The sequence below is a fragment of the Montipora foliosa genome, unplaced genomic scaffold, assembly GCF_036669935.1.
Source record: "Montipora foliosa isolate CH-2021 unplaced genomic scaffold, ASM3666993v2 scaffold_425, whole genome shotgun sequence".
Lineage (NCBI taxonomy): Eukaryota > Metazoa > Cnidaria > Anthozoa > Scleractinia > Acroporidae > Montipora > Montipora foliosa.
Genome location: NW_027179729.1, coordinates 212,912 through 227,500, shown reverse-complemented (window position 1 = coordinate 227,500; position 14,589 = coordinate 212,912). Strand labels below are relative to the sequence as shown.

Here is a 14,589-nt window from a genome sequence, read left to right as displayed (position 1 = left end):
TACAATGTTGATAGGCTCCATTTCACATTGCTGTGACCACTCTCAGACTTTCCCTTTTTCATCTGCAAATGAATATGCTGTTGTCTTCTAGGGCTGTGTACCGGTTAAATGGACGGCACCAGAGATCCTCTTTGGGGATGCATCAAATCTTTCCACCAAAAGTGATGTGTATGTACTTGTAAAAATATTTTACATAGTCATTTTACAGGGTTTTTGTATTTAACGCTTTAGAATATTAGATTATAATAATGGTGCTCCATAATGTAAGAGAAATTAAGAGAAAGTTAAAAGTTTCAACTTTTAGCGATGGTCATGGATTTTTACTCACGGACTGAAGAGTATCTCTTGTCATCTTTGATACAAGCTAAGAAGTTAAAACACTAAACATCCATATGTCACTGACCCTTAACGACTGGACCACCGTGGTTTGTCGATATATTAAGGACTAAACTGTATATTTAAAACACCACGATGATTCTTCTGTGAGAAGTAAAGCACAATTTCATCCCGTTGAAGTCATTTGAAACTTTCAGAAATCTTTAAGGGACAATTTCTTAAATAATCCGTTCTCAATGACCATTGAATAAAAACACGGCGGACGCATTTTTACAGGGCTAGCCTCCATCTGAAGTGAATAAATTCACACATTCCAGTGTGAAGATGACTTGTTTACTACTCTGTCTATAGTTTAGTTTTAAATTTCAGGCACGTTCCTGCCAGTATTTGTGAATATATTCACTTCAGTTTGAGGATAACCTTTTCAGCTGGCGATCACATGGCACAAAACCGCCATTCTGGAGAGCAAATTGCGCACTGGGAGGTCTAAAACAAAGCAACTTATTTTAAATTGTCTTTGCTTTAGATGTCCAAGTGCGCAATAGGCCTTTTTCGAGATATTAAAATTCAGCTTGATAGCGAGTCAGTGACGACAAAGACAAAGGAAAGTGGATGATATGTAAATATTTTTCACATTAATTCCCACGTGTTTCTATTGTCTTTGTCCTCACTGCCTCACTTTGAAGCTGAATATTTGATATTTCGGAAATGGCCTATTTGCTGTCCAGTATGGCGGTTTTTGTGCTCGGTAGCTCCAAAGGTCCCATTTGGTTTCAATCAGATTTAAAGTTCCCACTACCGCTACCCGTTCCACAAATGACCAGTCTACCTCATTAATGCAGTTGACGTCTGCACAAAAACACATAGTATTAACAAATATGCTTGTAAAGAGTAATGATTGATGAGAAAGAAAGTCAAACTAAAAGCAGTATTGTGATACAGATCAAATGATACCTTAATAAGTATTTTGTATCTAACCAACAGGATTACCATTATGAATTCTAGAATTAACCTTTTTTATTACACTTTTTTTTCACAAGTCAAATACCATAATTAAGGCTCGCCGTTGGAAATACTAATACAGAAAGCCGTCTCGTATTGCATATCTATCATTTAGAATGTTTTCAAGTTGATGTTACAGTAACTGCATTTCTTCTTCACAGGTGGTCCTATGGAGTCGTCCTTTATGAGATCTTTACTATCGGTGGGTGTTTTGTGTACTGAGAATTAACATTTATTCACAAGTGTTATGATGGCGAGTTTAAGTCCAAATTATCATTTTCACCATCATCATTATCTTCGCATATGTCCAGAAATTCAAGAAAAGAGATGCAAGCCTCATTTTGACATCCAACGCAAAATGTCCCTTTAAGTCTAAGCATTTCATATCTATTTCTACCAATACGGTGAAGGTAAAGGTTAGCGTTTTATTTTAGGTGAGGGTAAATGCAGCAGTTTATCCTTACTTGAGGACCGCATTTGGGAGGGGAGGGGGAGGGGGACACTTTGTGACGTTAAAATTCCGAGACGTAATGTTGCAGTTGGAAAAAATATCAAGAGGAGACTTTGTGACGCTTATTGAATCCGGGTACACGTAATTACGTCGTAGTTGTAGGCTTGTTTTTTTTTTTGTTTTTGTTTTTTAATGAAAATTAGAATTGCTTATCGCAGCAATGTGATTGGTAGAATTTTAAATTTGGCTGGATTTTCATATATGAAATATGTTCCGCGGCACGCAATTCCTGTCAGTTGAAGGTGGGCGTCATCGTCTGCGGCAGTTTTTAGAGTCTTAACCCCCTACACTTCTCGCACGCTAAACCAGTCAACAAGCGAGCACAAAAGCTCGCTGAAACTTACATTCCTGTGAAACTACAGTTACCTTTTAGTTGCAGCAGGCGGTAAATAGGATAAGACAGTAATGAAATGTTAACAATTAACAGGAGGCATTCCATATCCGGGTTGGTCGGAGGCCAAGACCATGGCAGAATTGCAGAAAGGTTATCGCATGCCGAAACCCCCACACATCGCCAACACCATGTGAGTCTCCTTTCATATCATTTTATTGCGCTGTAGGCAGAGTAACGTACTTCTTTATTGAAACGAAGGAATGAAGGGAAAGCTGCTAAAGAGTGCGCATCACAGGTGGCCCAAGCTCAACAATTCGCGTGTTTCATAATTTTAACATCATATCAACATGACCTTTAATTTACATAATAAAGAAATTACAAGGGTTTGTATGGGAAAAAATGTATCGAATTGGAATGCAAAATTAGGAGTGATTTTTCAATAAAATTTCCTCACCTAAACTCCTTTGCAGTTCTATTTGTGTTTCCCACCGTGGGTATGGGTTTTACTCCAGGTGAAAATACACAAGGAAAATACTGTTCACAGGATCTACCAGTGGTTTTGGACTAGTTTAATCCGTGCACTTTCACGTTGCACAAAGTAACTTAATAGTCAACTGAAAAAAAGAGGCATGCATATGAATACACCATAAAACTACACAAATCGCATAATGGAATAAACGAAATAAACGATCTTTCTCCAAGGTGTTGTAGATACAGCTATTTCAAAAAACGTTGCCAAAAGAAAAAGCAAACATGCCATGAGCCAAGACCGCAAGGTAGTGTGGGTAGTTTCACGTGCCACCGGAGATCTTTGCTATACACCCTTTTAATAAGTCTAATATATGCCGTTTTCCGCTAATGACGTGGAACTCGTGCTTTCAAATTTTATTCAGAAATGTACAAAGGCTTAAAACAACAAAAGAAATCGGAAACGTTTTAAGCCGTTGTACATTTCTGAATAAAATTTGAAAGCACGAGTTCGACGTGGTTAGCGGACAACGGCATATATTAGACTTGTTAAAAGAGTGTCTATGGTGCCGGCATTGTTAGCTAGTTTCAGAAATTCTCAAAATTACCTTGCAGTCTTGGCTTATGGGCTTTTTGGTTTTATTTGACAACGTTTTTTGAAATAGCTGTATACTTACATTTCAGTAAGCCGTAAACGCGTTGCAAAAGAAGCTATTTTCCTATGTTTGCACAAGTCACGACTACACTATTTTCAATAACAGGGCTCTTTCTAAAAGTTAAACATCTTTCAACGGAGTACAAAACCTTCGGCCCCAGTGCGGAAATTAGGAGTCTAATTGTGCAACGATTAAATCAGCACTAGGTGTAACTCACTTGTAACCTATCAGTTTAGTGTTCTTGAGCACAAATATGTCTTAATATTATTGTTCGTTTCCACTAAGCTCTTGCGTCGTAGCTATCAGGCATAGCTTGTGGATTGGGCGATCGTGTGTACCATTCAGTGTCTTGATCTGCGCCTTTCTGACCAATCTATCGTTTCCCGGATAGGTGTCTGCAATCAGCCGCATCTTCCACTGTGATCTCTTGCTACTTGAGTTCCAGGACCAAATCACCGACTTAAACATTCTCTCTCTTCCCGAACCACTTGTTTGGCTGCGGGAGTGTAGGTTCAAAATACTTAATGCAGCAGGTCCAGAATTAACCGACTCTTCTTTGTACAATCTTCAGCATTTGACTTAAATTGCCTTTGACCTCTTGTTCGGGTTGAGGAGGAAGGCTCTGTCTTCCAACTAGGATTTCATTGGGAGTAGTCGGAGGCTCTTCCCAGATGCCAACAGAACTTGGATTGAGAGGACGAATATTGACTATACAAGTTATCTCGGCAAGGAATGTTCGGCATTGTTCTTCAGTAAACTCTCTCTTCTGCCACGCCTTGATCTCTTAAATACTCCTTTGCATCAACAAAGTTTGTCCCACAGTTAGAACAGCAAACACTTGGATGCCCAATAGACAAAAAGACGAAATGCCATCAACAAATTCATCAGATGACTTGTCAGTGACCAACTCTAAGTGCATTGCTCTTGAGGATGTACAGGTTAAAATGATAACTTGTGCTTCTCAAAGTGTTTTTGTATTCAATTTGACTTGCAATGGCCCAAACATATCCAGTACGGTATGTGAGAATGGTGGGAATCAAGCACCCACTCGAATACTTGGTAATTGGCCCGTAAATTGATCAAAGGAGTTTCTTTCGAAGTTTCCTGCAGCCGACGCACTTGCTGACAATATTTTTTGCCATCTTTTGAAGCCCGACGATCCAAACCTTTCGCCTTGCTTCGTGCATCAAGCTCTTGTAACCACAATGTCCTCGCGTTTGGCGGAGGTGGCGCAAGAAGATTACCACGAGTTGATTGTCTTTTGGCAGAAGGAGGGGTTTGTCACGTCTTGAGGTAGTGCACTAGCACTTTCGAGGCGGCCGTAAGCTCTGATCAAACCCATGTCATCAGATTTAGGAAACAATTTCCCGTTAAGGAGCGATACATCAAGGGGAATCTGACACCACTCGAAAAGAAGTGACTCAGAGTCTTCCAGTTCATGAACTGTTAGAGGGCCCTTATTTTAAATTCTGTTCCTTGCGGCTTGAAAAAATCGAAGTACATGAACAAGTACTCTCCGAATCTTTTTAAATGAAGAACAACTTTGTAACAGGCGAAGGAATACTGGGTTATCCTTGGCCTCTCCCCAGCGCCCGTGGTTGTTAATGTCTGAAACTCTCTGGTGTTCCAATCATTTCCAGGAAGTTTCCTTTCTTAGATTTTCTGGTGGTCTTCATTTCCTTTAAGGCGTCTCTGTATTCCTGTTGAGATCTTTGTGTTTGGTCATCAAACTGTGGCCATTTGGAGTCTGGCAGCTTTGGAAACGAGGGCCCTGACATCCAGTCTTCAAGATCATCTGGTCTGAATTCTCAAGGTGGAGTCTTCAGCCAAGACAAAACGCTTTGAGAATCCACCCAAAAGGTCTTATCATACTCTTTAAAGTCTAGTGCCTTCCGGCGCGTGCGGTAAATCCTTAACTTGTGAGTGCCAGGCACCCTAAGAGGTCAAGTCGGGGAATAGTTTTCTTTTTGTTTCAGTGGAGCGAGAGAGGACTTGACAATCACATTGCAGTGATGCACATTTCAGTGGAGCCAGAAAGGACTTGACAATCACATTGCTTAGCTTTCAGCGAAGAAAAATTGCGGCACCATATCCCAGTTCTCCTCCATCTGCAAAGAGATGCACTTGGGGTCGGTCGATTGCTTCTTTTGGCATTACCTTGTTATCAAATTTGAAGGCGAGAAGCTGGTTTATTGCTGCTTCCTTCTCCTTTCACATTTGTTGGGTTTCTTCAGGGAGGATGTCATCCCTTCCATAGCCTGTAATCCACTGCTCTTGTAGGTACTTAAGAGTCACAGATGCTACGAAGCCAATAGGAGCCCACATCTTAGCAAGCAAAGCAAGGCACGATCTCTTTGGGAAATCTTCATTCGGTCTTAAAACTGAATCCTATTTAGAGCGAATGTGTCTTCTTCTTGTCCCACTTGTGACCAAGCAAATCTGTACATTGTTCACCGCTGGTTTGGTCGATTTCCTTGCTGTTTGAATTCCACGCCTTGATCTGGAACTGACCCTTTCCAAGTATTTTGTCAATTGCTTCAGTGACGTGCCTGACTTCTGCAATGCTCGGTCTGACGCCCAAAAGGTCTTGCTGAACAAATGTCTTGATGTCGTCTTCGGCATTAACAGTTCCAAAGTCTACTGATCTGATTTCAGTCATGTCTTCTGAATCGGGATCGATTTGACCCAATTAATAGCAGCCAATTCATTTCCTTTTCGCAAAAGGGTCACGAGGATCACCACTAGCGGTGTGGATGTCAACAAAGGCGTCGACTGGGTCAGTACCAATAAGTAGGTCCACAGCACCACCGGCGAGATGTAACTTGCCTTCTATTGACATTAGATGTGAGTAGCTTTCTATAGCCTTGCGTGATCCTTTCGTAGCGTTGCTGCAGCACTTTCTGACTGTATAGATGTTTCCGGATATCTTCACTTCCGCTTTCTTTCCTGCTCCAGCTAATTTCACTGTGAGGTGCGTTTGAGGACCAGATATTCCAAGCTGTTTCGCAGTTCTTTTGGATAGAAGGCTCGTGTTTGAGCCAGAATCCAACATAGCAAGTAAGTCGGTGAACTTCCCGCCACTGTCTCTTGACCTTTTGCACTGTGCAAATTCCTAGAACGTTTTTGACATCTTGTGTCTTTTCGTCGTCCCTTCCTTGGATGCTCCGATTCTGGACTTCAGGTGGAGTACCTTGACTAGCGAAGATTGTTGCATCGTGACTCAAACTGCACTGCATAGGTTCGTTTCTTTTGTCGTTGTGCAGAGAACGGTGATAGTTCTTCTTGCAGTTACCGCACGTTGTACCGTCAGCTCTTTTGCAGTCATTACTGTGATGAGGCGCTCTTAGGCCCTTTGGACTTCTTCTATTCAATCTCACTATCTCCCATCTTTGGTTGACCCTTGACATATAGGGGAGGAAGCGAGAAGATTTTCTTATTTTATCGTTTGCAATGCTAGAGTCGTTCGCATATTGATCCGTCCGCGTATGGTAGGGCTCTCGACCACCACAATCTCTTTGACCACCATTAACATCATCAGTAGTTTTTCCTCTCGATCGAAGAGGTGCCTCTTGTTGGAGCCAGTTAATCAGATTGGTCTTTCTTTTCACGGTGCATCTCTCTACCGAAGTCTGCATTATCTCGGGGTTCAAGTTTCGACAGGAGTCTTGACATGAAAAATGGTGCCTCGAGGAGTCTTAAGCTTGATATCCATTGTCCTCCAAGTCTTTCACAAACACAGATATCGTTCTCGCATAGCAAGTCAGACTCTTTGGATTACCCTTTACAGGCTTGTGGCTGTTTATCTTGGACAGGAATTCGTCCATAAGCTCTCTTTTATTCTATATACAAGGCTAAAAGTTAAAAAATTAAGATATTCAAACCAAACGTTTTCGGCTGTTTGCCATCATCAGCATCATCATCATTGCCACCCTGATGATGGCAAACAGCCGAAAACGTTTGGTTTGAATATCTTAATTTTTTAACTTTTAGCCTTGTATATAGAATATATTTTACTAAGCGAACATTATGGACAAGCTCTCTTTTGTTAGCAAACTCTATACCTTTGCAGTTCTTTACCTGGTCCATCCACCAGTGTCCCTTTGGCTTGGCTTTTGGGAAATACTGAAGCTGTTCATCCTTATGTTCCTCATACTTCAACATCCTATAATTAAACACCTTTTTTCAAGCTGGCATAAGTCTTACGTGCTCCATGCCACGAGGGCACAGACAATCGTTCTAAGCCCTGACAATTGCGCTGACTCTAGGTTCCTCAGGTAAACTTTCTGCCATTTGCTTAACGGCATCTGTGACCGCTCCAATAACTGCAGTGTTTTCGGAAATGTTCTGTAATTGATGGGCAATATTAATTTCCTTTTGGTAATTTGCGTATTTTTGTAAAGTTTCCAAATATCCAGGACTCTTTTCTCTCTGATTGTTCGATTTCTAACTGCGCAGCTCCAAGAACGAGCTGCAATCTGATTGGGTAAGCATTAATTAAGTTAAAATGACAAAAAAAGACTTGCGTGTCCAGTCAAACACAAAATATCTAAAAACTAGACGCTCTGTGAGCGTAAACTGGGTTGCCTCCTCCTCAAATTTTCGTACTCATTCTCATTCCCATTCCTTTGTTAGAATATTTCACTAAGTTAACCTGATGATTTTCAAACGTATACAATACATGTATATACCCCTGGTTGTAGTTTTAGTTTAGTTTAAAGAACAAACTATGGTATTAGAAATTTATATCTAACCGTGGCGAAAGCTACCAGTGTTTTTTTCTGCTTGTTGTTGTATTTTCTATTCATTTTGTAATATGTATCGCTTTTTCGTTTTCTTGTCCCCAATAGATTAGCTTACTAGCTATTTGCGGGGCATTTAATGTTTTGAATTTTATTTTTTGCTAGTAATAAATTATTGTTATCGTTATTGTTATCGTCAAACACCCCTAATAAATTATCAGTCCGGAATCGAAAAAAACATCTACCTTCTTCGAACAACAGAGTAAAGTTTTGGCTCCGTTTTTGGACTTTTTTTAAAAATCAAATTTCAACCCAAGCATGCAAATTAGTTAATGTTTACAGAACACGATGAATCCACAAAGGCAGAAAAATCTCAAAAACCCAAAACCTTTATTGAAAGAAGCATACGCAACTAGATAAATTTCTCACCGGAGTTCAGGATGAAATCCTTTTCTGAAGAACCTTGTACCATAAAACAGACAACAAGTATTCTTTCAAATAATTTTTGCCTGTCGAGAATTAGTCACATTTCCAGTTATTAGTTTTTTTTACCTGAAGACTGTACAGAGTTAAGTGCAAATTAATATAAATAGCCAGACAACAGAGATAACATAGATGCATTCAATGTGTTCGATTCCTTCAATGATCGAGAGATGTTATTGTTGTTGAAGTCCATGATTCGTCGCATTGAAGATTCTAGATGTTTATTTTTGACTGCCATTCGCTTTACATCGACGTCGACGCCATTGCAGGTTAATTAAATATTCTACTGTGTTCACCAGATAAAATCTACACATTTGTGCTACCAAGTGTACTCCCCCCCCCCCTGAAACCTGCCAAAGACACGCTCAGAAGACTCTAGGCGGAGTGACACGCAAGACCTGCGGCGCAGCAAATTTCCCTTTCGTAAACAGTCGTTGCCATTTCGCAGAACGGTCGTTGCCATTTGAAACGGTGGATGCCACTTATAACGGTCGACTACACACTTCACTTCAAAGAAAATCAAAAGAAACAAACTAAGAAAAAATATTAACAAAAATTAAGCCAAAAAAGAAAAAGAAACATTTATAAAAGAAAAACTGGAGAAAAAAGAAAGACTCTGAAAATTTCAAGACTCGAACTCGGGTTCTTAGCCCTTACCCTAACCAGAACCCTAACCCGAACCCTAATTCATATGACCAGCGAGAGACAACTCCCAGTAACCACAACCTTTTGAGTTCTTAGACCTAATGAGTGTAATTCAGAGCTATTAAAATTGCATCGACCGTTTCAAATGGCAACGAACGTTCTGAGAAATGGGAACGACCGTTTACGAAAGGGAAATAAGCTGCGGCGCAACTTTTTCTGATTTCCGACCCAGGAATAAATGGAGTAATGCAACGCAGATTTAGACTCAATTGTCATATAACAACCCAGTTATTAAACATACCCTGTCAAGGAAGTGCAAAACATGTGTATTTTGTGGTTTCTAGGTCGATTTGAAGCGATATCGATTTCGTGGGGTTTCTGTTGCAGCTTCCTCTCTCTCTATTATATCTAATTGAGAGAGAGGAAATTGCAACAGAAACTCGCTTCAAATCGACCTAGAAACCCCAAAAGACAAAAGAAAAAATCACTCCTAATTTTGCCTTCCAATTCGATACATTTTTTCCACATACAAACCCTTGTAATTTCGCTATTATGCAAATTAACAGTCATGTTGATATGATGTTCAAATTACGTCACGCACGAATCGTAGAGCTTGGGCCACCTGTGAGGGCATGACCAAAACAAGCCGTCGTAATTGCCTTCACTTATGTCAAGCAATCAAGTCACAAATAATTACATTTTCTTGAAATTGTAGGAAAGTAACTTTTCACCGTTAAATGCATCAATGGGAAAAAAGTGCGAGTGCCTTTTTCACGAATTCAGTCTATGACCTCAGTTTCAATCTCACGTGTAGATGCTCAACCCTGCATTGACCTCAATGAAGACCATTGAACTTTGGAAGCTTTCGGGGGGTACAGTAACAGAGATGAAAACCCAACATGGTCGTCATTCTTAGCACATAAAATCCCTGGTTTTTACCATCACTTTTTTCCCGCATGAAAAGGATAGGCTTATTTTAGAGCTTGGAACAGATCGTTAATGAATACAGAAGGGTTAGATTGTACATCACCTTGCCCAGCGTTCTTTGTCTCGAGTCTCGGGTCTCGGGTCTTGGGGCACCCACACGGCCTGGCTTCCTAAGCAAACAAATAATTATTGTGCTGAGAAGTGTCTTCATTGTAATGTCCTTCTCTGTGCGCCGTATTTTCCGCAAGGAAAATGAAAAAAAAAACACCCGGTGCTTTTCGATAATTCAAGCCTTTTTGTCCTTTTCTGTAAATATTGCACAGTACGGAAACCGATTAGCTGGCACAAAAGTCATCTCATTGTGGGTAGATGAGATCCAGGAGAGTCCCAATGTATCTCGAACTCCGTTGTTAGTAAATTAATGTTTTTACCGCTTGAAATAAAATTCAGATCTTCGCGCCGCTGTGTTTATATAAATAAACGATGTATCTCCTAACGCTCTCCTGTTTTTCAGAAGCTTATTCTTTATCGTCGCCCCGTCGCCTAAAAACAGCAACGCTTGTGATATTTGTTTGAAGTCATGATATTATTTAACAGAAAGAGGGGATCGAGTTATGAATTATCTAGAGTTACTCTATCGATAATTCTCATCAATCAACGTGAGATCAGTGGACGGGGGTTAAAACTAAGCCAGGGTTAAACTGTTTGTTCCCAGGTATCACTTCATGGAGAGGTGCTGGCAAGAAAATCCTGACTTTCGTCCAAATTTTGAGAATATTCGTAAAGATTTGCTTGATCTCATCGAAAAAGAGGTAATTATCAAGATTTGCTTTAAAAATGCTAATCTGACACAATTTTTTTTGTTTTTAATGTGTCTATTCATGCACTATAGACATTCAAGTAGAGCAGTTTTCAAACGACTGTCGAAAGTAATGACACGATTGCAATTGCTTCGCTTAGTGATTGGTTTAATAATGATAATGATAATGATAATGATATTAATTAATAAGATTTAGATAGCGCCTTTTCAATTTAGTCCAAAGGCGCTTCACAATAGTTTAGCAACCACTTTGAGCAAGTTACACGGAATTGCTACGAATTCGGATTGGTTCATTGCGCTGTGTGCTTCTGTTGTGATTGGTCGAAGTCATTACTTTGGACTTTGTTTGCGACACTCAAAGAACAGTTTTATAAATCGTTTCAGAAAATGGTCAGTATCCCCCCGAAAATGTAATGCCAATTACATTCATAGCCGCGAATAGTCAAAATCAACAGTGTGTCAAACTAGTGGTTAAAACATTCCCCCGGAAACAGAAAACAGTCTCTTTAATTACAGTGTAAACAACCTTATGCAAATTTCATACTCAATGTGGACGACCCCAAAGTTGTCATCTTTGGCGGAAGTCCTTAGTCGTGCATCCCAGAATATCAAAATGTATTTTAATATTCTGTGATACACAACTATTTTGACACGCTGTTGACTTTGGCTATCAGAACCAAGACTTTATCAATGAAGCAAGGTGTCACATCAGGTCGCAACAAATGGTGCACTGACACGTCCGGCATGAACCATCACGTTCCAGCGCAATGTGCTACGAAGTAAATTCATGTCGATGCAAAACTTATTAGTCATGATTCTGCTTTTTCGCTTGCTAGCATCTTACTAACATCAGACTTAATTCAGCGGGCCCGTGTATCGACGAATTTAGCGCTTGTTTTGAGTAGTGTTTCAATTTCACGGCTATGAATGTAATTGGCATTACATTTTCGTGGGGATATTGACCTTTTTCTGAAACAATTTATGAAACTGTTCTTTGGTTGTACAGTATGCATGGCGCCAATCGCTAACGCTCACATAAGGGTTAAGGCACTTTCACGGTTATCCGTTAGATTTTTTTCTCAGCCGTTACACGGTTGCCGAATGTTTTCGTGAGTCGTTAGGCAGGATTACTAAGTCGTTAGACCGTTAGGGCAAAGCGTTAGAACATTGTAACGAGCCTTTAGGAAAAACCTGCTAGCCGTTAGAACGTTAACACAAAGCGTTAGAACCCTTTGAAGGCCGTTAACTAACCGTTAGTTTTTAGCCGTTTAACGGATAAGCGTTAAAGTATGTTTTCCTGTGAAGAGTCACAAATGTGTTTTAAACCCAGGCTAGGCGGTCAGACAGGCAGTTGAACAGAAAGAGCGGACAATCAAGCACAAAGAGATTAGAAAATGATGTTCTTGTTTTATGTGAATTTTTCAGTTGTACCTCGGACTGTTGGACGAATCGAAGTACGATGGAGCAAAATACTCAATGGTCGAGGACGTGTGTGCGGCAACTTCAGTTAAGCCACGCTCTAAGAAGAAATGTTCAAGTCTGAAGTACTGAAGAAGCAATCAGTTTCTTTTGATTTAATTTAGTTAAAAAGAGAAATGCATTAAGCAAAGATAACAAGTATAAAGGTAGATTGGCACCGTTGTCATTTGTGTTTAATCAAGGGTCTAATCTTTTTTTCGACAAACAGAAAAACCGATCAGTCACAGTCTCTCTTGTGATTGGTTGTAAAAGTGGCGCAAGTTGTTTTTGAACAATCAGTAAGCGTAATGATTCACAGCCAAAGACGATCTTTTATCCCTTTTGTCATTTTAGCGTAAAACGCTTTGAACATTTAGAAAATTCCTAAAATGATAATCCCGCTATTTAGTTAGCATTCATATAGATACCAAGAGAGTTTTGGAAAATTTGTTAGCAACAGAATACACGGATCTTGTTTCGGGATGTTACGTTGATCAATTAAAGAAACTGTTAGGTATAGAATGCTTATGACTAAGGTATAGCAGCCTATGTAAGACTTTTCTTCATCAGATCTTAAAAAATAAACCTCAAGTAAAGACAATTTTAGGGTAAGTAAAATCAGTCACCCTGGTGCGTGTTTGAAATCCGGAAATTTTGCAAATGACCAACTTTCGTGAATTTTCGTGAGGAGACATGGCAGCCACAGTAAGGAGCTAAGACAGTACGACGACAGCGACGAGGACGCCACAAAATAAATGAAAGTTAATAGTGGGTTTAATGAACAAGGACAAAGACCCTGCAGGCCCTGCATGTGAGTTTTACAGTTCAATGCTTTATTAGGTCGTTGTCTCTTTGATAACGACGTGAAATGAGCAAGTTTGAGTTCCACTTGAAGGTAATTGGACAATCGCTCAAGACTTACCATCTTACAAAGCTTACTTCTAACTTGTCTTTTAGTGGACATTGTCCTTACTTAAGCCCCCAATTGTTGCACTTTAAAGTGCTTTGCTATTATCTATCATTATTATTTACTATTATTATAAATATTACCAGGAACATGTTGAAGTTCTAATTGCTTTGAGCAAAGTCGTAATTTATGTAAACTTGAGTAAACGCTTCTAAAAGATTTAATTACATTAGTCACAAACCAACGTTAACTTTGTGCTTCTTATTTAATCTGCTATCCTGCCTTTTTATTTTCTTCAGGGAGAGCGCGTACTTTTCGCGTCCTTCCAAAAACAAAAGAGCACCTGATCGCGGGTAAGTTGCGGCACCTCTGACTCTTAATGAAATGGGCCACCATGGAGTTCACTTTATCATCTCTGTGTGCAAGAGGTCTTACCATCTCAAATGCTTGACACTTAGTATCGCTTAGAGTAACAGTCCTAAGAAAGCTAAAATGGCCTATTTTCTCACTTACAACACTAGAGAGATTAAGCATGCGACGTTTTTGTCAACACGGACGGCGACCGGAAGTGATGTTGTAAAGAAAATGACGTCACACGTCACAGACGTCAAGTCACAAACTTCGAAGCTGCCTATTTGACGTCTGTGGTGAAAAACAAAAACGCGAAAAGGTAAGTTCATTTTAGGTGCAATAACTCTGTTTTTTTGGTTGATTTTTGCTGTTTTCTCTCTAATGCTGGACAATCAACTTCCTTGTCAGTTCTACCGGCTGATGAACAACAGCGCTGCAGACGCCGAGACTCCGTCTTGCCAAAAAATCTAGAGTAAGTCTCTTTTGAAAAATATTTGTTTTCCTTAATATATCCTTTTATATGTTCTGGTGTTTTTTTGTCTGTGGTCTTAAATTTTAATGCGCTGGGAAAGCTAAGGCAACGTTCCCAGAAAGACCATGTTAAATTTTGAAAATTTTAATGACCGTCAAATTTAATTTCTTTTTTTGCAACGCTTCATTTTTATTTGTCATTTGCTTTCCTTTACTGAAATGTACCAAATGGATTGGACAAATCAGCTAACACTGGCAGATCTGAACTTTGCTTTACATTTAGAATCATTTCAGGATTATCGATCGTATGACCGTGTTCTCTTCCAATAAAACAATAAAACAATAAGTTCATCCTCGGAAATCAATCTTTGATTGTAGCTCTGAAAAGGCATATCTCTTGTCTTTCTTAAAGAATTCATGATTCAGTTTTAAGAAAGAAGACAAAGAATCAAAACCTCTGTACAATTAACTAGCTATGCCG

The 14,589-nt window shown here is 39.6% G+C and overlaps 1 protein-coding gene across 1 annotated transcript in view; it reads left to right on the top strand.

Moving 5' to 3' along the window:
* The window catches only part of LOC137988706 (inactive tyrosine-protein kinase 7-like), a 145,470-nt gene extending 131,946 nt beyond the window's left edge, over positions 1-13,524 (top strand). The window contains exons 20-24 of the mRNA XM_068834679.1: positions 92-168; positions 1,500-1,540; positions 2,277-2,373; positions 10,817-10,913; positions 12,347-13,524. Of these exons, the coding sequence (XP_068690780.1) occupies positions 92-168; positions 1,500-1,540; positions 2,277-2,373; positions 10,817-10,913; positions 12,347-12,472 (438 nt within the window). The 3' untranslated portion in view covers positions 12,473-13,524. The remainder of the gene's footprint in view (positions 1-91; positions 169-1,499; positions 1,541-2,276; positions 2,374-10,816; positions 10,914-12,346) is intronic.
* The last annotated feature ends 1,065 nt before the right edge of the window (positions 13,525-14,589 follow it).